Source organism: Gopherus evgoodei, chromosome 16, assembly GCF_007399415.2.
Source record: "Gopherus evgoodei ecotype Sinaloan lineage chromosome 16, rGopEvg1_v1.p, whole genome shotgun sequence".
Classification (NCBI taxonomy): Eukaryota; Metazoa; Chordata; order Testudines; family Testudinidae; genus Gopherus; species Gopherus evgoodei.
The window spans coordinates 22496414-22521150 of record NC_044337.1 but is presented as its reverse complement, the minus strand read 5'-3'; the positions used below and the strand labels follow the sequence as shown (position 1 = coordinate 22521150).

Sequence of the window (24737 nt, the reverse complement as noted above, 5' to 3'; positions counted from 1 at the left end):
TGGCGTCCCGGCCACGCCCGAGCTCTGACACTCACATTTCACCTCTCCAGATTCCCCCCGTGTCACGGGGCTGGGGCGTCCTCTCCCTTTCCTGGCCGGGAGCGGGGTGTCATTCCGTGCAGCTGGGAAGCTGCTGCTGCGCCCCCCTCGGAGGTAGCTGCGGTCCAGCCGGGAAGAAAGTGACTCCTGCCCAGGGTTCATGTATAGCCACTCGAGACTGTAACGTGCTGCGGGGACCCTCTGGATCGGAGTCAGGACCGAGCTGCGCCCCAGGGGGAGGTCAGCCACGTGCTGTTTCGCACCGGCTCCCCCCAAACCAGAGAGTCACTGCAGGGCTCTCAGCCTGCCCCCCACCCCCGTTTTCAGAGTCTGCCCCACTCGCTGGAGCGTGACTCTGCTCCCCGCCTTTGCGGAGCAGCTGCTCGGACCCTCGCCGGGTTTGAAGCCGGTTCCGAGGCCATACAAAGCAATCGGCACCTGCTTTCAAAACAGCCCCTCTCCCGCGCCTGTCCGCCCCTTGGCCCGCGCTGGGTGCAGACCAGGTCCGCGCTGGGGGGAGCGGGAGGTGCTGAGTGGTCCCGTTCCGGGCGGGCTTCTGCCCCCACCTCAGCAGAGGGTCCCTGTCCAAGCCAGCGGCGAGCGTGTGACATCTGCCAGGGGAGCCGCAAAGCCCAGGCCTTGGCCTCGCAGTCGGCCCGGGACAGGAATTCTGCCTGCCGCGTCCTGGCCACAAGGCTCGCATAACTGCAACCCCTGTGCCTCGATTCCCCCAGCCGCGGGATGCTGCGTGCAGCGCTCCGCCCCGACGGCCAGGGCGTGTAGCTAGGTGCTGTCAAACGCCCGAGCCTGCCCTGGGCGTGGCAGCGCTTCGGGATCCTTGGCTGGCAGGGGATGGGTGCTAGAGAATTACCGACTATTATCCGTCCTCCAGGCGGAATGTACCGAGCGAGCTCAGGTATCCCGCTGCGGGGAGACTGTCTGAGGAGGGGAAGGTCCCTTGATCCGGATGGCAGGAGCGGCACAGGGGACCGCGCACTGGATGTAGCTTCTAGCGCACGGGCAGGGCCAGATTTCAAGGGACATTGGCTGGTTTGCCCAGTTCGGTATGGGGCAGACAGCAGCGGGAGCAGCTCTTTGAAACTGGGCTGCCTCAGGGGAGGACGGCTCAGGTAACCAGCCCAGGGGCTGGACCGCAACAGGTGGCAGGGTTTGCTGGCACTTGGGCTGCCTGGCTTATTGACGTGTCCTTTGGTTCTGTTCCTTCCCGCGAGGGGCTGAGAGCAGAAGGGGGTTCGCGGGACTGTGCAGGAGCCGGAGCGGGGCACGAGTCGTGTGCACGGCGCTGCGCAGGCCAATTAGTTAACCAGAACTTGCTATCCAAACTAGACTGGGCGCCCAAGCTGGGGTGGGGGCGGGGGCGAGCGGATGGGGAGGAAGATCCTAATTCCAGGAGATCCGCTGATTCTTGCTGTCAAGGATTCTTGGTTCCTCCAAGGATGTGGTACAAACTTGTGGTGCCAGGACGGGGGACGAGTACTGGGCATTCAGAGGCAGTTCTAGTCCGCAACCAGGGCCCTTGGCCGGAGCTGTTGGAGGCACCCGAGAATTCCAGATGGGCTCTCGCTCTGCTGCTTCGGCGGGTCGGGATTTGTATCGACGCGTCTTGCAGAGAGAGAGTATGTGTGTCAGTGTGTGGGTGTCAGTGCAGCCCAGCGACCCCCACCCAGATCAGGGCTCCCGAGTGCCAGGCGCTGTACGGACACATTCCTTTTGCAGAGATCTAATCTGTCCTGAAGAGTTTCCAGTGTGACTCGACCAGACAGACACAGGGGTGAGGAAGTAACAAGAAAGCAGGAGGAACAGTGAAAATTGCGGGCAAACCTCATGCTGGTGCCAGGATTTTGCTGTGTGATTGTTTGGGTGTCACGGTGAAAAGGGGGTGACTAAACAAGCCACTTCTCAGGTGACGCCGAAGTCACTCCCATTCCGCCTGCCCAGGTCATTGTGCCGTGTGAATTCTTCGCTCACGTTCTCATATCAATGATGGGGCGCGGTTGGTTTTTCTGCCTGCCGGCCTGCGAAATCTGGGCTCTTTTTGTGGCCTGGGGAGTGAGTCACGGGGCCGTTTGCACAGTCACCTGCGAACAGCGGAGCCCACACACTGTTCTCAGGGCTTTGAATAAAACGCGCAAACCCGCTGTCTAGCAGCTCCGCAGGGTAGCGGCGATCCGCTCCGAGGCCCAGCTCCGCGGCCAGGCAGAGCTCGGCGCGCCCAGCTCCTTTGCACTGGTTCGCCAGCCGGGGGACAATGTACTTCTTGGCCTGGGGCTCGCAGTGGGGGGTGGGGGGCGGGATGCTGGGGCACTAAGGCTCCGGGAGAGGAGCGCTGGATTTTGTGCAAACTGCGCAGCCCCCTTGCTGCGCGGCCGCCGCGCCATGGGAGAGGGGCTGTGGCGTGTGGGGCCGGCTCTTGGCTCCGGCCAAAGCGCTTTCAGAGGGACCCTGGGGGCTCGCTGGGCAGAAGGAAAACCCGGGCGAGCTGGGGAGCGGGTTGATGCCAGTCCAGCCCCGGGCCCAGGGAGCTTCGTGGCGCGGATTGCCTGGGTATGTGTGTGTCGGTCTGTCTGTGTGTCTGCGGGGCGGGGGGAACCTCGCGCTATTGAGAGAATCAATATTCCTGTCGGTAGGAATGTAGCACGTGTGTGTAACGTGTTTCAGCTGTGCCTGTGGTGTGTGCCGTTTACCTGGATTGAATGTGAACGTGCGTATGTTATTTCGCACACCCAACCGCTCTACATCTACATTAATTGTAGAATTCAAATTACATATAAATTGGGGGCGGGTGATTCCCCACAGATCTCCTCACACGTTTGTATTTCAGGCCGGGAGGGGGTGTTTCCCACCCCCATTTGTTCTGCACATGTGCTGTGTATGTTTGTACGAGTGACCCACATACACCACATAGCCGCGTGTTGTGCTATTGCCGGGGTTTGGGGGGCAGGGCTCCTAGCCCCTTCTGCCCGTGTGTGTCCAGACACAGAGAGGGGAAGGGCGGTGTGCACACAACCGGGGGTGGCTGCAGACCGAAGCTGGCGATAGACGGCCCGTTCGAAGCCCTTCAGCGAGCGGTCGCTGGGAGTCCCCAGCGGGGCTACGCCCAGACTCGGTGTAGGGCCGCTGCTCCGCGCTGGGTTCCCTGCGGCTGCGCCGGATTCTTTGGCGTGTAGACAGGAGCGGAGCCGGTCGGCCGGGGTTTCGCGCAGTCACGGCGGTTTAAAATCCCGCTCAGCAGATGTTTGCGCTTCCCGGCTGCTCCCCGCACATCAGCAATCAGAGCCAAGTCGAGTGACCCCCAACAAAGCAACCCCCCCCAGGCCATCAAGCTGCGCATCTCTCCCAGCCACTCCGCACCCAGCTCGGGCCCTGCAGCGTCGGTCCCAAAGCACCTGAGCTCCACCAACAGCGCCCCGGACACGGCCCAGCCTTGCCGCTGGGATCTGCCCTTCGCAGCGCGCCCGGCAGCCCCTGGGCCGGTCTGGCCCAGCAAACAGGGAAGTCTTGGCTCCACTGACGGGCAGAACTCCCGCTGGGTGGGGTCGTGCCAGGGCCGGGCCGAGCCGAGCGGGCCCCCCGGGGAGAAGCGGGTCCCGCCGGGGGGCTGGTCTCGGGTCGCTCCCCAGTAGCCTGGGCTAGACACACTCCGAGCGCGGGCAGCGCCCCTCGCCAGGGTCTAGCCGGGGGTGGGGAAACCCCTTCGGCACACAGCCCGTTTCCCGGCCCCTCCCAGGAGCCACAGAGCGCGTCTGGCCAGCCGAGCACCGGGACTTCCACTGTGCAAAGCCCAGCGCCACTGACTTTACAAGAGACGCGTTTTTCTTTCGCCCCTGGTCGGACGGACGTGCCTCGTGCAAGAGCAGGTGCACCGGGTGTGTCACCCCTGCCCGCGCCCAGGGGAATGAGGAGTTTACACTCCGAGCAGCAGCATCCTAGTTACAGAGCCAGATTCCCGCGCCCGTTCACACGGCGCTGAAAGCCGCCTGGTTAATTCGGTTTCTCTCTGCAGCGCCTCAGGCCAGGGGCAGGCGGACGCTGTTCTCATCCCAGGGGGAAGTCAGTGGCAATACTGGTGCGAGCTGAGTTAGGGGCTTTGCGGGGTTAACGTGACAGTGCAGCGAGGAGGAAATGGACAGTGGTGCAGATCCAATTCCTGGCCTCCCAGGGCTGGAAAACCCGCCGCTTGTTTGATGTGCTAGAAGGTGGCTCCGAGTTTCTGGAGGCCTCCGCAGTGTCCGTGCGGAGCATTCAGCGGGGCTTTGGCTCGGGCGTGCCAGCTGATGCACTTTGGTGATCACGCAGTTGTTCACAAGCAGGTGCCCAGCAGAGGAGCAGGCATCACTTCAAGTCATTAGGGTTCCTTACACTCCCAACGCCTTTTCCTTTGTTAAGAAAACAATCAACAGGACCCCGAGTCAGGCCAAGCACATAGGCCGTTTTCTTGTTAACAATCAATAAATACAGCGGGAGGAGGGAGCTGGCTGGGCCTTTTCGAATGTATTTTTTTGATGTAAAAGTGTCAGTTTCATTAAAAAAAAAGCTTTGACAAATGTTGGATTTTTTTGAAAACTAAAAACATCTGTTTATTGGCGACCGAAAACAGAAACGTTTTTTAATTTTTAAAACCAAAAGTTTTTAAATTTTTTAATTAACAAGTTTGGTTTCCGGTTGCTGACCCCCCCCCCAAAAAACAAACAAAACAAAAACAAAACAAAAAGCAGGTTTTTTTACAAGAACCAGACTATGTTGGTAGAAAATATTTTGTTCACGATACAATTGTTTTCGATTGAAAACACTCTGCGAATTTTTAGGCAAACGATTTCCACGAGCTCTAGCGACAGGGGTTGCTGGCTTTACACGATGCAATATTCAGAGAGGTTTTAGCGTGGGGCTGGGGTTGGGGTTGGTTTGGGTTTTGAAGGAAGGCGAAGTTCTCTTCTATTTCTGCAGCCAGCGCCCGGGACCGTTCTGATCCCAACCAGCCACAGGCTCGAGAACCAGACGCTGAAAAGGCCGAAGTGAAAGTGCTCAAACCCGCTCCGGTTTTGCACACGCGGAGTGCGCCGCGGGGAACCCCGGTGCAAACATAAGGGAAGGAGCCGCTTGTGCGGTTCTCCCGGTCGGTTTGTCAGGGCGTTGGCAAGGGCTGGGGCGGGCTTCGTACGCCGGGAAGGGGCGGACAAGGGTTTCGGTAGGAGGCTGAGCACCTGCTGAATTAATCGTTTTAACGCTGCTGAGATGTCAATTGTATTGTGAGAGTGTGTGAGGTTGCCTAGAGCTTTGGATAGGCAGCTCCGCGGTTATTTTAAACAGCCAGATAAACAGTAATCTACGGTCTTTTATCAGAGGCGAGAATTACCGTATTAAACAGGAGTTTTCTGCTGATGGGGCGGGTTTAACACACAAATAATGATTCCCAGGGGGTTAGTATTTTAAGATTGTATTTCTTGACTATTTGTGTGTATAGGCACAGTGTGTGTGTGTGTGTGTGTCCACCGGCAGTCGCTTCTTCAAATTAAAGAGCACTAGTGTCCCCCAAAGTTGAAACATCAACAAATCTACAGTATACTAGAATTAATTGAATACATTATAATTAATAAAATGTTGCTGTTTTATCATTTAGTTTTGGTTTAGGTTAACGTTACCAAGCCAAGAGCCAGGTTTTGGGTGACTTGCTGGAAAAGTAGCAGCCGCAGGTCTCATTAACAGACAAATCTCTTTGTTACAGTTTTACCAGTAATTCTGGGGAGTTTGAAGTTTGGGGCATCTGACCCCCTCCTATGTTCTTTCACTTAGCAAAATAACTGTATTATTAGCTTCTTTAAAAATTTCATTTCAATATTTTTAATGTTTCCTGAACTTATTTTACCACACTAATGAGGGCTAGTGATTTAGTTTGGGTTTTTCTAGACTAGGAGAATAAGTGGTGGTGTTAAAACCTCTCAGCTGGCACATTTTAAACCCCATGTTTAAACCCATTTTGCACCCCAGTGTTTGCCACCCTTTTAAATGTCTTAGCTGGCTGTGGGCAGCCCTGCCCTGGGGAGGCTCCCTGCGGACATGACATGTCAGATTGCACGTTGGTCTGCAGCCCCCTCTGCACGGGGCGTTTGAGCTCAGGACAGCAGGATCTCCGCATTGCATGTTGCTGTAGCTACAGCTGTCTCCTTTAAACACAGGTCTTTGCATTTAATATTTTCCTCATTTGCTCCAGGTGAAGCATTTATTTTGAAGCCAAGGCAGATGAGCAAGGGGCTGGGGAATGCGTTTCTGAATGCAGCACACGTTTGCCTCTACCAAACTAGAAGCAATTCCCATAGGAGCGAAGCAGAGGGAGACAGAAACCAGCTTTGTTGTTTAGACACACTCAGTCTCTGGCTCCGAGCTGGATGCAGCTCTCTTTTGTTAGAGTGGGAGGATGTGCCCGCGGCCCCCCCCCCCCCCCCCCGTTTTCCACAGGCCTAATGTATCATTTCAACTGTACACGTTGATCTGAACCTGGCCTGCCCTTTGTGTGGCCAGCCCAGCTGTTGGAATAATGGTAAACAGGCACCTGCAGAAATGCCAGCGGATCATTCCCAGCTCTGCAGAGAAATGCATCCTTTAGCCCAAAGGCAGAGAGCTAAGCAGGCCCTCGGCTAACAGTGATAGGTGCAGTGTAAACATTTGGGGAGAGTGCTGCTACTTTGAGTGTGGCCTGTAAATCCCTAGCGAGAGAGGGGACCAGAGCTTCTCTTCTTCCTGGGCCATCCCTGTTACAGTAAGGAGAGATCACGTTAAGATGACGTGTTCTGGTCACCTCCAGCCTCCCCTTTCCTCACTTAGGGGAGCACACATGCGGCAAGACGGCTGATTTCCTTGCTGTGAGCAATGCACAGGCTGCCTCGCGCGCATTTCACTGCAAAATTGTTGCCTCTTCCCGTGTCTTGTCAATTAATTGCATTTAGTGACCTGGGGGCTAATTCTTCAGGAGCAGAACTGGATGTTGACAGCATTGAGCAGAATGTTCTGTTCTGTGAGAAGCAACAAAGAGTCCTGTGGCACCTTATAGACTAACAGACGTATTGGAGCATGAGCTTTCGTGGGTGAATACCCACTTCGTCGGATACATGGCATGTTCTGTTCTATGAAGGCATGGGCCTGAGTCCATTGGCCAGGATTTTATACATACTCAGCGATGTTGGATCATCCCTGCTGCAGCTGCCAGCCTGCCTTCCCAAGGAGCAAGGTGCCACATGACAGCCAGCATCTTAAAGCATGGCAGGGTTGTGTAACAGAGTGCAGAGAGCCTGCTAGTAAAAGGAGGTTCTTAGTGGAGTTTGCACTTTTCCATTGCCAGATGTTACATCCACCTCTGCAAAGCCCAAGATGAGATTTGGAAATGTCACCACCGCTGTCCATCTCCTGTTAGCTGTGATGGAGTGCATGCAGCTGTTGGTCAGCCAGCCACAAACCATGCGCTGCTGGACCCAATCCGGCACTCTTGCGCACAGTAAGAGACCATCAAAGCCAGTGATGCTACATAGTGTGGGGTGAGGAGATGCAGGACTGAGCCTGTAATCAGGAGAATATGAAATTTTGTCTGGGAAAGCCTCCAGCTTTGTATCTTTTATCTCCTCTTATAGCATGTCCATGGCTGCCCATCTCCTCTCCGAGTGGCTGGCTCGAATCCCATGCAGCAGCAGTTATATAATGCTTGGCATTCTCCGCCTTACGGTACATGCTGGACGGGACGTCCCTGGAGCAGAGATTACAGCCAAGTCCTCTTTTCTGGCTCTCCCGGAGCCCAGGCGGTAACAGGACAACGCCCAGAGGATTTTTTTCCATTTTATTTTATTCCACTGTTTACAGCAAGGATCTGGTAGAGAAGATCAGAAAGGACCTTGTCCCTGGGGCTGCCGCAGCACCAGAGGTACAGGCCTGCTGGCATTTCCCGGAGCAGCCCGTTGGGCTGGCTGTTAAAATCCACTCTGAGTAAGAGCTAGTGATTTGGCCTCAGCCCCAGCAAGGGGTTATTTTCTCTCTCTCTCTCACCCCTCCACCCCCCACCCTTAGTGCTGGTGTCAGACTCACAGCTGGGTATCCACAGACCAGGCACAGCACAGAGAGTGACAGTGCAAGGTTCCTCTCCCTCCTCCTGCGTCATGCGACAGCCTTGTTCTCAGGCCACCCAGCTCAAGGTGGAGGAGGGGAATGCAGCCTCCACAGCCCACTCCATTCTGCCCCTTCCTGCTGAGGCTGCCCTGCGGGGACGTGCTGAGTGGTGTGGGCCCATTTGTTGGGAGCTAGACTGAAACTGCTAACTCATTCCATGTAGGCAACTGAATGCCAGTCATTTCTGGTTACTGCTGACCACAGCCAGGACTGGTGACTTAGAGGTGAAAGGCTTCCTATCCCATTACTAATTTCCGGAGCCGTTCAGTTCCCAAGGGTGTTGGATTTCTAATCGCAGACAAAAGGAACCCAAACAGTTTTTCCCATGAATGTTCCGGGAATGCAGCTTCCCCAAGGTTAGGGATTTTTACAGGGGCGGTGGTGCACAATGTAAACATCCTTCTCTCAGTATTTTGGGGGGGAAGCTGTGTTTGTTTGTTTGTTTGTTTGTTTTTTAAGAGGCTCTGATTGATTTGGTTTAGAAATATACCAGCATCATGGCCTTTGCAGAGGGCTATGCTGGTATATGGATTTGACACTCCTTGACGTAAGTGCATGGGCAGAACGGCCTGTAAGAAGCCAGCCCTTTGAAGGCGTGAGGGTCTGTCCATCTGTTGAGCAGACCCCATCACACCCCAATAGCTGAGTGCCTGGCAGAGCGCTGGAGTACAGTATGGAAAATTCACTTAAATTTCTAGCCCCTGTGCCCTCACCATTGAAGTACCTGGGAGCGTTGCCATCAGTTGTCACTTTACATGACAAACGTAACATGAGGGAATGCGTAGGCTCCAGCTAATCATGGCGCTAGCTGTGCACAACGTGCGACTACACACTGCAGCTCGGGCAGCTTCTAAACAAACACAGAACCCAGTGAGCACCACTGAGGGCCCACAAACTATACAAAGGGACACCACCCTCTTCCTATTGGCGGCCCCATCAGTCCTGGTGGGAACAGGATGGGGCCTGCAGAGTGCATTAAATCACTGAACGATTGCATGCGCCTGGTGGGTAAATAACAATTGGGCATGTCTGTCCCCGCACATTTGTACCCAGTATCAAGTTTGCTTTTGTCTAGTTTGTATTAAGGTGGGATGGGGAGAAGCAGGGGTGTGGTGAAAAAGGAATGTCACAATCAAACCTCTCCTACGTTGCAGCGAGGGGGTCAGAAAAAGTCAGCAGATCCATGGAAAAGCCTAAGGGGCCCAATCTTCTTGTTACTGAAATCAGTGGCAAACTCCCCTTGAGTTAGTGGGAGCATGGCTGAGCCTTAGGTTTTCTTCTCTCCGCTGCAGCTTCCCAGATTGCACCATTACACTAGGTGGTCTTTAAGCTGAGCAGCTGAGCAGAGCAGGGGAGGTAACTGATTGGATAGTTCCCTGAATTTCAAATGGCAGAGCCTTCCAATGCATTGGGAATTCAGACTCTGTCCCTGGCCTGAAGCAAGTTCCTTTCACACCCCTTGTCTTAGTTTCCCATGTGTAGAATGGGATAATGAACGTCTCCTGGCTTTAGGAAGCGCTTCGAGTGCTCTGGAGGAGAAATGTGGTGAGACGTGCTAAGACTTGTGGCATTACAGGGTGTTATTAATTGGCTTAAGCTTGACCCTTCTTTCCCTTATGTCTCTATAGTTCAGTGTGTAAGCTTGTTTACATAGTACGTTGTTCCAAGTTGCAAGAAAGATGTTTAGTTCTAAATAATAATAAAAAAAATTAATACAGTTCTTTTGTTTGTGCTTTTATATAAACTGACTGGCAAGAAGTCAGTTTACAATGTTCCCATCTGAAGTACATTAGTCAGATCTGTATAACTTCAGTGCAAAAATGTCCTCTCTTTGCTTTTTTTTTTTTTTTTTTCCTGGTCAGCTATGGTCAGACTCAGAAATTTAGACGTTTTTATTCCTCTCATATAGTTTTGTAATTAGTAATCTGAACAGATTCCAGTCTTGCCCCATCTAACTATACCACTGTCTCAACACTAGCTCTGTGGGGATTCATACACTGAGAGCCTGTATCTCCTTTTACTAATGCTGGTGTAAATTGGAACAAACTCTGTTGAAGTGAGTGGAGTCGGTCCAGGGAGTGAGATGAGCATGTGGGCCATTAGAATTCTTGGAAACAATGCACTAGGTGGCACAGAGTATGGAAAGTTGCTTAGTTTTGCAATGCTCAGGTGAGGGGTGGTGAGTCTGGGGTAGCTCTGTGGGGTTTGTAGTTTAATTAACAGTTGGTTTATATTGTATGGCTGAAATGGTTGAAATTGCTTTGAGCCATAAGATGAGTCTGGAAACATGAAGGATTTGCAAGTTTTTGTTTTTCAAAAATCTTTGGGAATAAAAATGGATCCAGTAACAATAAAACATCCCAGATTAAGAACATAAGAGTGGCATACTGGTTCAGACCAATGGTCCAGCTAGACCAGTATTCTGTCTTCCAACTTTGGGCAGTGCCAGGTGCTTCAGAGAGAATGAACAGAACAGGGCAATTTCAAGTGGTCGATCCCCTGTTGTCCAGACCCAGCCTCTGGCAGTCAGGTTTAGGGACACGCAAAACATGAGGTTGGATCTCTGACCATCTTGCTAATAACCATTGATGGACCTACCCTCCACAAATGTATCTAATTTGTTTTTGAATCCATTATACTTTTGGCCTTCACAACAGCCACTAGCAACGAGTTTCACAGGTTGTGTGTTGTGTGAAGAAATACTTCCTTATGTTTGTTTGAAACCTGCTGCCTATTAATTTCATCGGGTGACCCATGGTTCTTTTGTTATTTGAATGGGTAAATAACACTTCCCTATTCACTTGTGCCACAACAGTCATGATTTTAGGGACTCCTGTCATATCCCACCTAGCCATCTCTTTTCTCATCTGAATAGTCCCAGTCTCTTTAATCTCTCCTCACGTGGAAGCTGTTCCATACCCCCAATCCTTTTTTGTTGCCCTTCTCTGAACTTTTTCCAATTCTAATAATATCTCTTTTGAGGTGGGGTGGCCAGACCTGCACACAGTTTTCAAGGTGTGGACGTACCATGGATTTGCACAGTGGCATGATATTTTCTCATTTATTATCTAATCATTCCTGACGTTTGCTTTCTTGACGGCCGCTGCACGCTGAGCCGATGCTTTCAGAGTGTTGAACAAAACTGAAAGGAAGTTTGTGCTGTGCAGATGTAAGAGACTGAATTGACATACGCACGAAGCACCGTATTCTGCACCTTCTTGGCCCTTCCTAGCTGATAGACCAGTGGCAAAAGAGATTGTCTGGGCTCGGGCATGGCCAGCCTGCCACATTCAAGTATTGAAAAATGGGAACAGCAAAACCAGAACACACAAGCAGTTCGTCTGATCCCAGGTCTCCACTGACGTTATAACACAGGGATTTAGATGGCCCATCCATCTTGTATCCTTTGTCTCCTGCTGATGTTTTAGACAAAGGCAACAAATTTCACCCCAATAATATCGCTAGACTGTATGTGAAGGAAAAGTTATCTGATACTAGAATAATTTCAGGACTGACATTAACTCTGTTGTCACAAAGAAAAGAAAATGGTCTGTTCCATTGCTTCATTGCTGCTGGGTTTTTTTGTTTTTTTTTGGGTTTTTTTTTTACTTGTTAAAGAACAATAAATATACATTTAAAAGAAAAAAATCAGAAGGAAAATGCAAACTAGATTTCACTGAGCTGGATGTAATAGTCCCCCAAAAGGCTCCCGTTCTCTGGGGAGGTGACTGGGACATTTGTATATTAAGGATTTCACATTGATTCTCTCTTGTAAACTATAGAGCCCTTTACAAGCAACAGAGACTTGCAAGAATCAGGCATTATGGACGTCAGTGGACATTCTGGGTTCTGCATAAACCTAAGAATAGTCCTAGACGTACAGCACAGAACACAAGGCGCTTTGGGAACTTTTGTTGCTTTTTCAAGGACATAACATGAAATGACATTTTTGACATAAATTAATCAACTGACTTTCTTCCTCTATCAGTGAAAAGACTTTTACTTATACATTTTTAAAAAAAGCAAATGATGATGTGTATAGTATTTGAAAATAACATGGTCCAGTTCACTGGAACGGGGAAAACGGCTCTAACAAATTGCTAGGGCTGACTGGAAAACAATAATTCCATGGAGCTACAATTTTTGAGATTTCAAGATGTTGTTGTTTCAGTGCAGCCCTTCTAAAGTTTTTCAAGAGAGACAGACTCCAGAACAGCCAGTAATTGGGGCACTCAACCAGGATGTGGGTGACCCAGGTTTAAGTCTCCCGTGCCCTAGATGAGTGTCATGACCGCTAGGCAATATGACTATTCTGGGCTCTATTTCTCCCCTCCACAGGAATTCCATCTTGGACCTGGGAAACCTTCCCAAAGAAATTTTCACCAAAACTGATACATTTTTTGAAACATTTCAGTTTCAATAAAACTAGCTTATTTCGAAGGAAAAAAGTTTTGTCAACTATTTTTTTACCAGCTTTACACATTTCCCACCCTAATGTTACATTGACAAAGACCAAAATAAAAAGCCCACAGACTTGAAAGATGATTCATTTAACCACGTTACCTCCACTGCTTGTTTATGAATTTATCATCCATTAGGCCATTGCCACAGGCAAACGTTACAGCTCTTATCCGAACACTTGATCCAAAACCAGGAGTGGATCTTTCAGTTGATTTCAGTGGGCTTTGGATCAGACCTTTAATGCTATTTCTCCTTCTGAGAAAAATTGTTCTTCTTAACGTCTGAGAACTGGACAAGAAGCAATGGGCTTAAATTGCAGCAAGGGAGATTTAGGTTGGACATTAGGAAAAACTTTCTGTCAGGGTGGTTAAGCACTGGAATAAATTGCCCAGGGAGGTTGTGGAATCTCTATCACTGGAGATTTTAAAGAGCAGGTTAGACAAATGGGATGGTCTAGATAATACTTAGTTCTGCCATGAGTGCAGGGGACCGGACTAGATAACCTCTCGAGGTCTCTTCCAGTCCTATGATTGTGCTTCTGAGTCTCTGACCCCCAGAAAGCTACTGAGGTCACTACCATGCCTGGCCCTTTTGCTTGGCTTTCATGGGGCTGGAACTTTCTAAGTCTCCCTAAACTGTTTGGATCTAATAATTCTAAGTGTCTCCTGAGACTATAACACAGGGCTCTGGCGAGAGTCCGTGTGCAGGACGGGTGACAGCCACTGGAGCCATGGGCAACCCCCCTGACTTCCATGGGGTCAGCATTTCACCGTGGGGGGAAGGTGTTTTCCAAAACTCTCCACTTCACTCCCATTGATTTCAATGAGAGCCGAGTCAGGCCAACGCCAAGTGCTCTGGGAATCCCCTGCCCCCAGCTGGTGGCACAGTCTATTCTGAATGCCAGATGCACTTGTCCTACTCAATCCCCTGAGACAGGGCTCTCAATGCCTCTAACATTCCACCTTCTCTAGCTTCTGATGTGCTTCTTGGGTTCTTTGCAGTGAATATGGTGAAAGGTTCTGGCTTGGCAGCCTGGGGGAACAAAGGACCCAGGCCCCAGAACAGGGGTGGCCCAGGTAGTACCATAAATGCTGCCCCTCTCTGGCAGTGCACCTAAACTCTGATGGGGGTGGGGAAGAGGGGAGAATTGAGTCTCCATGGCCCATCCCTGGCCCCTCAGCTGAGATAGCCAGTGTCCATGGTGGATTTTTGGCCTGGACCCTGTCTCCTGGGGAGACGGCTGAGATTTCTCATGAATTCTTAACAGATTAATACAGGTGAGGTTCTCTCATCTGTACTAATGGCTGTGGGACCCCAAAACAAATCTAACTTCTGGACCTCTGCTTTGGTTGGTTGGCTTAATGCACCTTAGCTCAAGGTTCTCTTAGTGCGTTGCCCGTGGCATCTGGGCACTCCAGTGGCACCATGCTGCGCAGGCGATAAGGTTTAGGACAGTGGTGAGACAATGTGAGGGAGGGAATATCTGTTACTGGACCAACTTCTGTGGGGGAGAGAGACCAGCCTTCGAGCTGCGCAGAGCTCTTCTTCTGACCCGGGTAAGCTCGAAGGCTGGTCTCTTCCCCCACAGAAGTTGGTCCAGTAACAGATATTCCCTCCCCACATTGTGTCTCTAATATCCTGGGACTGTCACGGTGACAATAACACTGAATACAGCTTAGGGAAGTGGTGCTCACTGCAGTCCGGGTGAGGCTGGTCTGTATTTAGAGCCGTCCCTTCACAAGAACTATGGGAGGCGGTAAGACACTGACCAGGAGTCAAGAGCCATGTCACTAAGCTCCTGTGTGCAAGTCAGCCGTCCTCTCTGGGCAGCGCTTTCTCCTCCCACCCTTTGTCTGGTTTGGTTAGAACGGGAGCTGTCTGAGGGAAGTGCTGTCTCTGTCGCTGTGTCTGCGGCGTGTAGCACTGATAAAGCTGAATGACAATCACGGTGCGGCAGCCTGTCTTAGTTCTCACCTTTTCTCTCTGTGTCTTTTTTGTTTTTTTCCAGTCGATTTGGTACAAAGTGTGCCCGCTGCGGCAGGCAGATCTATGCCAGCGACTGGGTAAGGAGAGCCCGCGGCAATGCCTACCATCTTGCCTGCTTTGCCTGCTTCTCCTGTAAAAGGCAGCTGTCTACGGGCGAGGAGTTTGGCCTGGTGGAAGAGAAAGTGCTGTGCCGGATTCACTATGACACAATGATAGAGAACCTCAAGCGAGCAGCTGAAAATGGTATGCAGACCCTCCGGGATACTCGCTGGCACCGCGCTCTCCTGAGAATGTCACCCTTCATGTTAGTAGAATGGCCGAATAAGCGGATTTTCCCCACCTTCCCCTCCTGTTCCTTTACTAGGTAACTAAGCCATAGTGCTAGCCCGTCTCTGTGTGTGTTGGTGCTAGGACCAGTTCAAACAGCCTGCTGCTGGAACCCCCCTTCCCTGGGAGCTGGGGGTGCTGCTGGACCCCCTGGCTTGAAGTGGTTTCCATCATATACAGGGTTTTCAGTTTGGTTCAATGGCTCTCAACTCCCCCACTGTTCCACCGTCCCGACTGGACGATGCTTACCTGGAAGGCTGGGCAGTCTAGATGGCAGCAAACACCAACCTCATCATCCCTGGTGGGCATGTTCTTTGTGGGCAAATTTCTACCCTCAAATGTGTCCAGAGTGGAGAGGGGTCTGTGCATGCCCCAAGACAGAGTTTGAGCCTTTGATTTAGAGCCCTGATGTTTTCCAGATACTGCAGGGATGTGCCCACAGTCTCCAAAGGGTTAAACCTCCTACTGGGGTGCTGTGGCCAATTTAACCTATTTGTTTTCCACTAACCTTGCTAGTCTCTGTACCGCCGGCAGCGCTGAGCTCCATGCTGCTGCTGCCCCTGGTGAGAAATGGCCCTCCCTTTGCTAACAGCCATCCCATGCTGTCTGCTGCCTCTTCTCCTGCCTCGGAGCCTCCCGCTGGTGCTGCTTTTCCCAGCTGTCCTGTGGCTCTACCTCTGTAGGTGGCATGTTTAGGTGCCTCCTGGGAGCAAAATAAGCCTTTTATTCTCCTCCTCCCTGGCCTTCCTACAGAAGAGCTGAGGCAGACGTTTCCCCAGACTTGCTGGGCCACCAGGATCCCTGCAGGATCCAAAGTGGTGGCCTCGAGGGGCCTAATCTGGCAAAGAGCTCGCGGTAGCGCTAGGCAGTGGGGAGGGGGTGGTGCTGTCATTCTCTTTCACAGCTGCCCCTAAACACGTGGGAGGGCCTGGGCACCGCTAGTTCTCTCTCGAGGAAATGGAGGCCACAGTCTCAGCTTTGATTGGATGAGTTGTTGTTTGGTTTGCTGGTCTCCCGTTGTACCATGCGGGGCAGGAAGCAGTAGGGATTTTGAGTCCGTGAATCATAAATCTAGAAGGTGGGAAACCTGGCAGTCAGACCAAACATTCCCCTCATTTTCCACTGGCCCTGCCCTCCCACGGATCCCGCCACTTCCCAGTTGTGCTGGGCTGTGCACTGGCCTTCCCCTTACTGTAAGCACAATTCGAGAGTGAGACAGCAAGGATCTGGTTTCTCAATCAAGTCCCAGACCTCTCAGGGAGCAGCAGAGGTCAAATGCAAAACGGAGCAGCTCCCTTCCCCTTGAACTAATTCCAGCTCCCTCTTCCTGAGTGGCAACATTCAAAGGGCCACAGAATGGCCGAGCTAATCGCAGACAGGGCAGTGTGGGGCTGAACTGCTCTCAGGGTGGAGAGTGCTGGCGTTTGTATTTTATACACCAATAAAGTACAATAAGAACTCGCTGCTGGAAATGAACAAGGCAGCTGGGCTGGAGTGGAAGAGGATCTCATGGGAAGGGCGAAGTTAGGCCTGAAAGATGTGGAGTAGCTGGCCAGGTGGGGAGGCCCAAGGATTGAAATGTTGGATTGTCTGAGCACCGTCCCTTGCTCTCGTGCATTACACACAGCTGGTCAGTGGGTGACTTGGCATGTTCGGAGTCTGACGAAGTTCAGCTTTAGAATTTGGGTCCCTGGTGAGTTCACCTTGATGTCAGCAAGTCTTGTGAGATGCTGCATTGTGACTGTGCCGTGGGCGCGAGCTTCGTTGCTGACGCTGGCTGAGTGTCAGGTGCAGGGACGCTGTCTGTGTCCCTGAACCTGTAGCAATTTTACAGGTTACTGCCGTTAAACCTAGTGCCGATTAAATCATTGAAGCTGCTTTCACACTGACGTTTTTGGTGACGGCTCTAGAATGCTTTGGCGAGGACGTGAGCTCACAACGCCAGAGAGATCCTCGCATTGTCCTGCTTTTTTCTTCAGCTTCCCAGCTCAATAAGAGCTGATGCACTGTTCCATGGCCAGGCATTTCAGAGTGGAAGGGGCTGAGCTGTGCTTTGCTAGTGCCCGGCTGACAGATATGCACATTATGTGTGCAAAAATCCCAGTCTCAGACATTCTGGACCTATGCGGGATATCAAGGGTTAGGCGATAATGCAGCTATGGGAGAAAATATGGACATATAATAATGAGCACTTATACAGTGAGACAAAGAACACCGTCTCACTCAGATGGCCTGGGAGAATTGCCCACAGCATTGTCTGCAGGTGGTGCTGCACATTGCGGTTATCACAAATAAGCCAGGAGTTTTCTCACACCCAAGGTCAGGCAGAAGCCAGGTGTAACGCGATGGCCCGGATGCAGAAAGGCAGGCGGAAATGCCGTGAGAAAGCTTGCTAGATGTGAGGCCCATAACGTGAGCCTCACGGTGTCCCTGGCCAGTAGAATGGGTGAAGGTGAACGAGTGCTCATGATTACAAGGGATTTATCTTTAGTCAAGACAAACAGCAGGAGTCAGCAGCAGCAGTGGCATCTCCTCTACCAGGCCCTAATGCCTCCAGGGACCCGTGGCCAGTCCCATCAACTGCCTCCCCTGACGCTGAATCTAGGACTGCTGTCTCCTCTTGCCCCGGCGTGAGAGCGGAGTGTCTGTCCCTGCAAACTGAGACTGGGCCCGGTGCATGCTGGTTGTTTGCTTTTGTTATTTGACTGTTCGTATGGAGTGAGGTGCAGACACCTGCAGAGTCATTGTGCTGCCAACGAAATTATCACTGGAGAAGACCTACACCCATGAAGATGGCCTTCTGAAAGGGGAGAAGGAATGGTCCCAGGAATCAGCAGGGTGCAGGAATTGCTTTGTGGTCTAAATGATCGTTTGAAGCTAAACCCCTGCCGTGAGGCTGACAGACCATTATTCCCATACGAATGGCCCAGATGAGGTGCTGTCGGGTGCAAGAAGGCATGTGAAGGCTTTCAAAACCCTGTTTGAGCCCTTCCAGGGTGTCAAGTGCCCCTGGACACACTGGTTGTGATCAAAGCTGGCTGTGAAAGCAAGTTGGTCAGTCTCACAGGGCACAGCAGCTGGCCCACCACTTCAGTGGAGACTGACTCCAGTAGAGGATCTGGCCCGAGTGTTGTATCTACTCAGTTTGGTAGGTCTCCTCCAGCCCTGGCTGCTCTCTCTGTGCTGAGACGGAGAGACGCACTTGGGTCTGTCTGCATAAGTAAACATTTAATAGATCCTTTTGGGAGGAACTCTTCCCACAGTACGGTGCAGGTGGGTGAGTCAGGAATCACGGCCTAACCGTGTCCCCATTTCCACACATCCCCTCATGCAGCTGGCCTGTTTTTCTGAGGGATGGTGTTGGAGTTCTTGCTGGCTTATCAAAGCCGATTCGTTTAACTCAGTCCAGACTGCATTGTGCTACAGTGGTTCTGAATGAAGCGCAACTTTCTCTTAGGGTGAGGGTTTCTCCTGGCATGGGCAGAACCTTGGGACCTCCCCAGTGCTGCAGAAGCTACGGCCATTCTGTGCAGGAGGCCAAAGGGCTAACGCTAACAGAGACCATGTGTGTGGAAGAGCTGTGCGCAAGGATCGTTATGAGACTGGAATAGGAGTGATCAGGAGAGATCACAGGCTGTTTGTTTCTTGCCTCGATCATGGTCTCTCATATCTTTCCACCAAACTCTTGGAGCAAGGATGAGGCTGAGGAGGAAGGGGTGGGGGGAAGAGAAGTTAAATAAGAGAGTTTCACATGGGGGGGCTAGTCTTGTCCCCAGTCTTTTCCTCTGCCATTTATTACCCTCTAATTAACATCCGAGCTCTCTGCAGATGAAAGCGCCGCCGAAGTGCTAAATATTGTTTCTATTTCTGTTTGCTGGGGAGGCCAGTGTGTGTTGAACTCGGGCGGATGTGCTGTTGAGGGATGTGAATGTGATGCACCATCCTCGACTGCATGTGGAAACGATTACCCAAAATGACATGCAAATAATCAATGTGTGTTTACAAGGTTTAAGCAACGAGATGAAAACAAAATGTCAAATCATCCTGGGAGGGTCCTGACTCTGGGATGCTTGTTTGCTGGACGTCAGTCCATATGGCAGACTGATGCCTGGGGTAGAGTGATGCTTGTAACAATGCGGGTGTATTGCTGCTTGGACAAGCCCTTGGTGGGAATAGGACTAAAGGGGGAAGATGTCACTTGTGCTGATGTGCGGATATTGACTGTTGGGAGCCGGATCCCCAGCTGGTGGGAATGGGTCGGCTCTCTGGCTAGCGTAAATGGGCATTGCTCTCTTGGAGTGGTTGGAGCTTCCCCAGTTTACACCAGCTGAGATGCTGTGTCTCTCCTGCTGCTTAGGCACAGGGTGATTGTTCCCGAATGGAGATCACAACAGCCATGTGGGGCAAGCAGCAGGAGGAAGCCTAGTGGCAGCTGGGTGGAGCGGTTGTGCCACATGATTCTACAGCTTAAGGCCAGCATTTCCTGCACTAGAACCAAACAAGGAAAGCTTGCATCTGACAGCTCACCTCCCGAGCGCTGGCTGCTCTGAGAGAGGATGGGAAGGGTCTGGAGAGGAGCCATGTCTGGAGAATTGCAGAGGGCCACACATTCCCCCCCCCCCTCCCCCGGTAATTACAAAGCAAGTTCTTCTGCACATGAGGTTTTATGTACAAGAAAAATAAACAGATGTAGCTGAAGCCTGAATCCCATTCATCATCCTACAGGAACAAGTCAAACTGGCTGAGAAAGCCCTTCAGTGTGGGCCAAGACAATCGGAGCTTGGTGCAGCCTACAAAACAAACAGCTCCTGGCGCAGGGAAGCGGGAGCTGCTGAGCCTGCTTCAGGCACCCACCCATAGTGGGTACTCGCCAGCATTTCACCAGCCAGTCCAAGCATGGCCAGCCCTAGCATGCCCAAGGACCCTGGAGGGAGCCCTGCGCTCAGGAATCACTCGGTAGAAGCAGGTCTTATAGTGGTGCCATTTCCATGACTTTGTGGAGGTTGAAGGTTTTAATATTCCCAAGAGGCCTGACCTGACCTCGCGCCCCAGCCCCACTCCCCAGAGCTCTTTAGGGCGTCTAGGTGGGCGCTGGCAAGGCACAGCCTGGTTCTGCGTTTCAGATGCAAACTGATTCGGGCTGAACATGCATGAATCAAACGCACAATATCCTTTTCCTCTCCTGTTTTCCCCATTGCTGTGGTTTAGCTGCATATGTCCTGGGAAATACACCACAAGGAAGCACCCTGCAATGGCCGGGAAGGACAGGGGACCCAGATGGCCTACACCACAGGTCTTATTCACTGCCCATTTGTAGGAGTCCTAGATCCAGGCTCCAGGATTGAGGGGTTTATGTTCCTCGGGTGGGAGGTGGATTTGGGGGGCAGAAGAAGCTGGAAAGGCCCCCTGCAAGCTACTTACATGGCAGATATAAGGCCATAGAAATGACGCGTTTTAACCAGAGAGAGAGTGCAGGGCAAGGTAATGGAAGGTGTGATTCCTGCATGCTGGCAGGATGAACTTCCTCCACCTCCACCCCCCATTACGCTTCAGTGGGACTTGAGTGATGTCTAAGCTTTATGCCTGGGAATTTCACCCTGAGAGACCCCAGACAGGGACTCCTCTGCGGTGTAGCTGGGGACTTGGCTACCTGCCAGGAAAGCCACATCTCCTTCATGAGACGTGCCCCAAGTGTGTCTTGGCACTCGCTTAACTCGTTAACAATGTTCAGGTTTCCAGGAGAGCTAACAAAGAGGGCTTTTCTGATCCCACTGAGCTGCCTTGTTGCAGTGGGTCCCACCTTAATCAATAGAGCAGAACTAGGTTTTCTAAAGCAAAGTGATTCCAAAGGACTTTGCAAACTCAAAAGTGACAGCAGATACTGACAGTGGATATAACTGCAGTGGGGAAACAATTATACCTTAAGCAAAAGCCAGGAGTGCTAGAACCTGCTCACTGATGGAGGGAATGTTGCCCAGGATGTGGGGTTTATCCTCTTTCAGAAAGTGCCATGAGACCTTTATCATCCAGCTGGACAGTCAGAGGGAGGAGCGGAATGGCCCTCGCTGGAGTGTCTCATCTGAAGGACAGCAGGTGTAGCCAGGCAGCACGTCTCGAGTATGGCACTGCAGGGTCACCACTGAGCATGCATTTGAGGCTTGGTTCTGCATTTGAAAACCCCCCCCCAGTTTATCCCAGAGGTAAAAGTGCCACCAGCTGGGCCAGGCTGGCACAGTAGCTATAGGTAACGCAAGGAAGCAAAACGTCCAGGGCCAGCCCAGGTTAATCCCTGAACAACTTCAGTGGGGCCTGGATTCAGTGCTCAGAGTCAAGAGTTTCAGAAGGGAGAGACCTACTTCTGCTGTGCCTACCGATACTGGCTGATATGGTGTCTAAATGCTTATCCCTTGTCCTGCATTTCCACCTTCCTTCCAGTTACCTGATACACCTACTTGTGCTGTGTCTTAATCAGACTGGGGTCTCTTTAGGGCAGGGACTGCCTTTTACATTGCGTTTATACAACACCTAGCACAACAGATCCGGACTGGGGTTCCTAGGCACCAGTGTTGTGTAAATCATACGTGTACCTGGGGCAAGGGGAGACGGTGCAATGACGCCTGCTCCGTGCCAAGCTGAGATTGTCAATGCTAAGTGGCATTGCTCTGTTAGGAACTTGCCAGCCCATACAAAGCTGGTGCGGGAGTTAGTCAAACTATTTAGCGCCAATGTTAATATTGTTGGCTGACTATGTGACGGGATACGACAGAGGTCTATAAAATCATGGGCAGTGTGGAGAAAGTGAATCAGGAAGCGTTATTTACCCCTGCATATAACACAAGAACTAAGGAGTCACCCGATAAAAGTAATAGACAGCAGGTTTAAAACAAACATAAGGAAGTATTTCTTTACACAACCTGTGGAACTCATTGCCAGGGGCTGTTATGAAGGCCAAAAGTATAACAGGGTTCAAAAAGGAACTGGATAAGTTCATGGAGGATAGATCTATCAATGGCTATTAGCCGAGATGGTCAGCGACACAACCCCATTCTCGGGGTGTCCATAAGCCTGTGACTGTCAGATGCTGGGACTGGACAACAGGGGAATATTTCCCTGTTCTGTTCATTCCCTCTGGGGCATCTGGCATTGGCCACTGTCGGAAGACAGGATCCTGGGCTGGATGGACCATTGAGCGACCATTCTGGGTTGGACCTTATGTTCTTAGGGGACTGAGGTTCAGTTCCCTGCTCCTCCACAGAGTGGGTGTGACCTTGGGCAAGTACCTTCATGGCTTTGTGCCTTCTATCCCTGTCTGTATGCTGGGGATAATGGCCCTGGCAGGTTGTCGGGAGGATAAATCCTGTCAGGTGCTTGGCAATAGGAGGAGGGTGACCAGATGTCCTGATTTTTTGGGGCTTTGTCTGATATAGGTGCCTATTACCCCCCACCCCCATTCTAGTTTTTCACACTTGCTGTCTGGTCACCCTAAATAGGGGCCACGTTTCTGAGAGATGTTGGACAACAATTCTTCACTCCTGTGGAGGAGAGGACGTGCGTTGCTAACTCCCCTGGGCAGGATGCTGCTTTGAGACCTGTTTGAACCACAGAACTTTGTTTCCTTTTGAAGAATTCTGTCTGCAGCTGCTGGAAGGGAAATGTCTCCCCCTGGCTGTAGATTGCAGCTGGTGCTTGTGCTAATTGCCAGTCAGGATCAGTCGCTAACGCACAACTCAGCTTTGCATGCACGTCAGGGCTGGCTCCAGGCACCAGCCCAGCAAGCAGGTGCTTGGGGCGGCCAACGGGAAGGGGCGGCACGTCGGGCTCTTTGGTGGCAATTAGGCAGTAGGTCCCTCACTCCCTCTCAGAGCAAAGACCAACAGCTGACTTGCCGACGAAGACTGGAGCGTCAGCGGTAGAGCTGATCGTGATGGCGGCTTTTTTTGCTGTTTGGGGCAGCAAAAACCCTGGAGCCGGCCCTGATGCACGTGACTTCTGCACGTTTTAAACGCCCCCGGGGGGAATCCTGTCCCCTTGTGAGGCCTTGCAGGGGAGCCACACTCCAGGTGCAGGACGTGGGAGCGGGCAGGAAGTGCATGTCCCTGATATGCCAGGGAACCCAGCTCTACGGGGCTTCTGGCACGAAGCTGGGCTGCAGGGTCTGTGTTGCTTGGGGCAGATGTAGAGGCGAAGTGACTGCTCCAATGCTGATGCTTTCTCTTTCCCACCCTCCTCCTCCTGAATTTTCCAGCTTGGGCTGTGCATTGAGGTCCGGGCCTGATCCTGCAGCCAGGCCAAACTCCTATTCTCTGCAATGGGAGCTGGCTTGAATAATGGGGCACCGGGTCAGGTCCTGGGGGGTTGAGTAACTTTGCAAAACCTAAAATAGCTAGTAGCCCAAATCTCATCAACACAGAACTCTCCCTTATGAGCAAGCTCCTGTTTTCAGTGACCTCCCCAGACAGTCCTATGGGAAGAGGTTACTTCTGCTCTGGCTGTATGAGAAAATCTCCTTCGCTTAGATGACTGGTTCTGGGTTCCCGTGAGTGGGCTCTAATTGGCATTCCACCGTATACAGGAACCACATGTGCAAACAAAGACTGAGCCTCAAACCATAGTGATGTGTGCTCAGAACTGTTCCCTCTCCCTGTAGGCAATGGGATCACGCTAGAAGGAGCGGTCCCGTCTGAGCAGGACAGCCAACCCAAGCCAGCAAAGAGAGCGCGGACGTCCTTCACCGCGGAACAGCTGCAGGTAAAGTGGCCTGGCCATGGAGTTCTGCCTGGAGGGGGGTTACGTTACTGGACAAGAGTCAAGGTGATTGTTCTCCCTGTGTCCATCTGCCCTAGGTCATGCAGGCACAGTTTGCTCAGGATAACAACCCAGATGCACAGACCCTTCAGAAACTGGCAGATATGACCGGACTTAGTAGGAGAGTCATTCAGGTAAGAGTCAGGGGAGAAGCTCTGCTATTTTGATGCTTTGCAGTGTCAATTACTGCCATGCTGTACCTGTGCTGGGGATTTTTCCATACTGAGATTCATTGGAATCACTAGTCTAAATCACCACACTCTTATGACTGGTAGGAGTGACCATCACCGAGTCACTGCTGGGAACTGCCATGCTGGATTAGCTGGATCTAGCAAGTGCCCACTCCCAGGTGCATGTGTTTGAGTGAAGAGTCCATTAATTATACCAGCACTGATTTTGGGTTTTTTCCATTTCCCACTCTTTCTCCCCCCCCCCGCCCCTTCCTTCTTTTCTTTTTTCTTTTCAAATTTGTGTCATCAAAGAAATCTAGCTTCAAGCCAATGCAAATACATTAAAGGCGGGGGGAGGGGGGCGAGGAAACTGCTTTTAATATTGTCACCATCCACTTTACCTTGTCACTGAAAATCAGTCCAGACAACCGAGCACCCTTCTCCAAGAACAAACACTCCTCAATACAAAGAAACTTTAGCTGTTCGATTAATTTCGTTCGCTAGAATGATAGCAAGGAGCAGCCCAAGTGAAACATTGGAAAATATTACGAGTGAGGTTTTTAAACACATGAGGGACTTCAACAGCCATGACGAAAATACGTAAGGAAATTGCAGAAGCCATCGCAGTGAGGGTGCATTGTGTATATTGTGCAACGAGGCAGTGAAGGTAATACCGATAGAGAGTAAGATAGAAATGCTGCCCAGTGCATAGCACACAGGAGCTTGAGTCTGTTCCTGGCTGTGCTACTGGCCTGATGGGTGACCTTGAGCAAGTCACTT

The 24737-nt window shown here is 51.6% G+C and overlaps 1 protein-coding gene across 3 annotated transcripts in view; it reads left to right on the top strand.

The window, feature by feature from the left end:
* LHX6 (LIM homeobox 6) overlaps positions 1–24737 on the top strand; it is a 40919-nt gene that overhangs the window by 7105 nt on the left and 9077 nt on the right. For all 3 annotated transcript variants that reach the window (XM_030535961.1, XM_030535962.1, XM_030535960.1), the window contains 3 exons: positions 14678–14898; positions 23630–23730; positions 23826–23921. In XM_030535961.1, coding sequence (XP_030391821.1) covers positions 14678–14898; positions 23630–23730; positions 23826–23921 — 418 coding nt within the window. The remainder of the gene's footprint in view (positions 1–14677; positions 14899–23629; positions 23731–23825; positions 23922–24737) is intronic.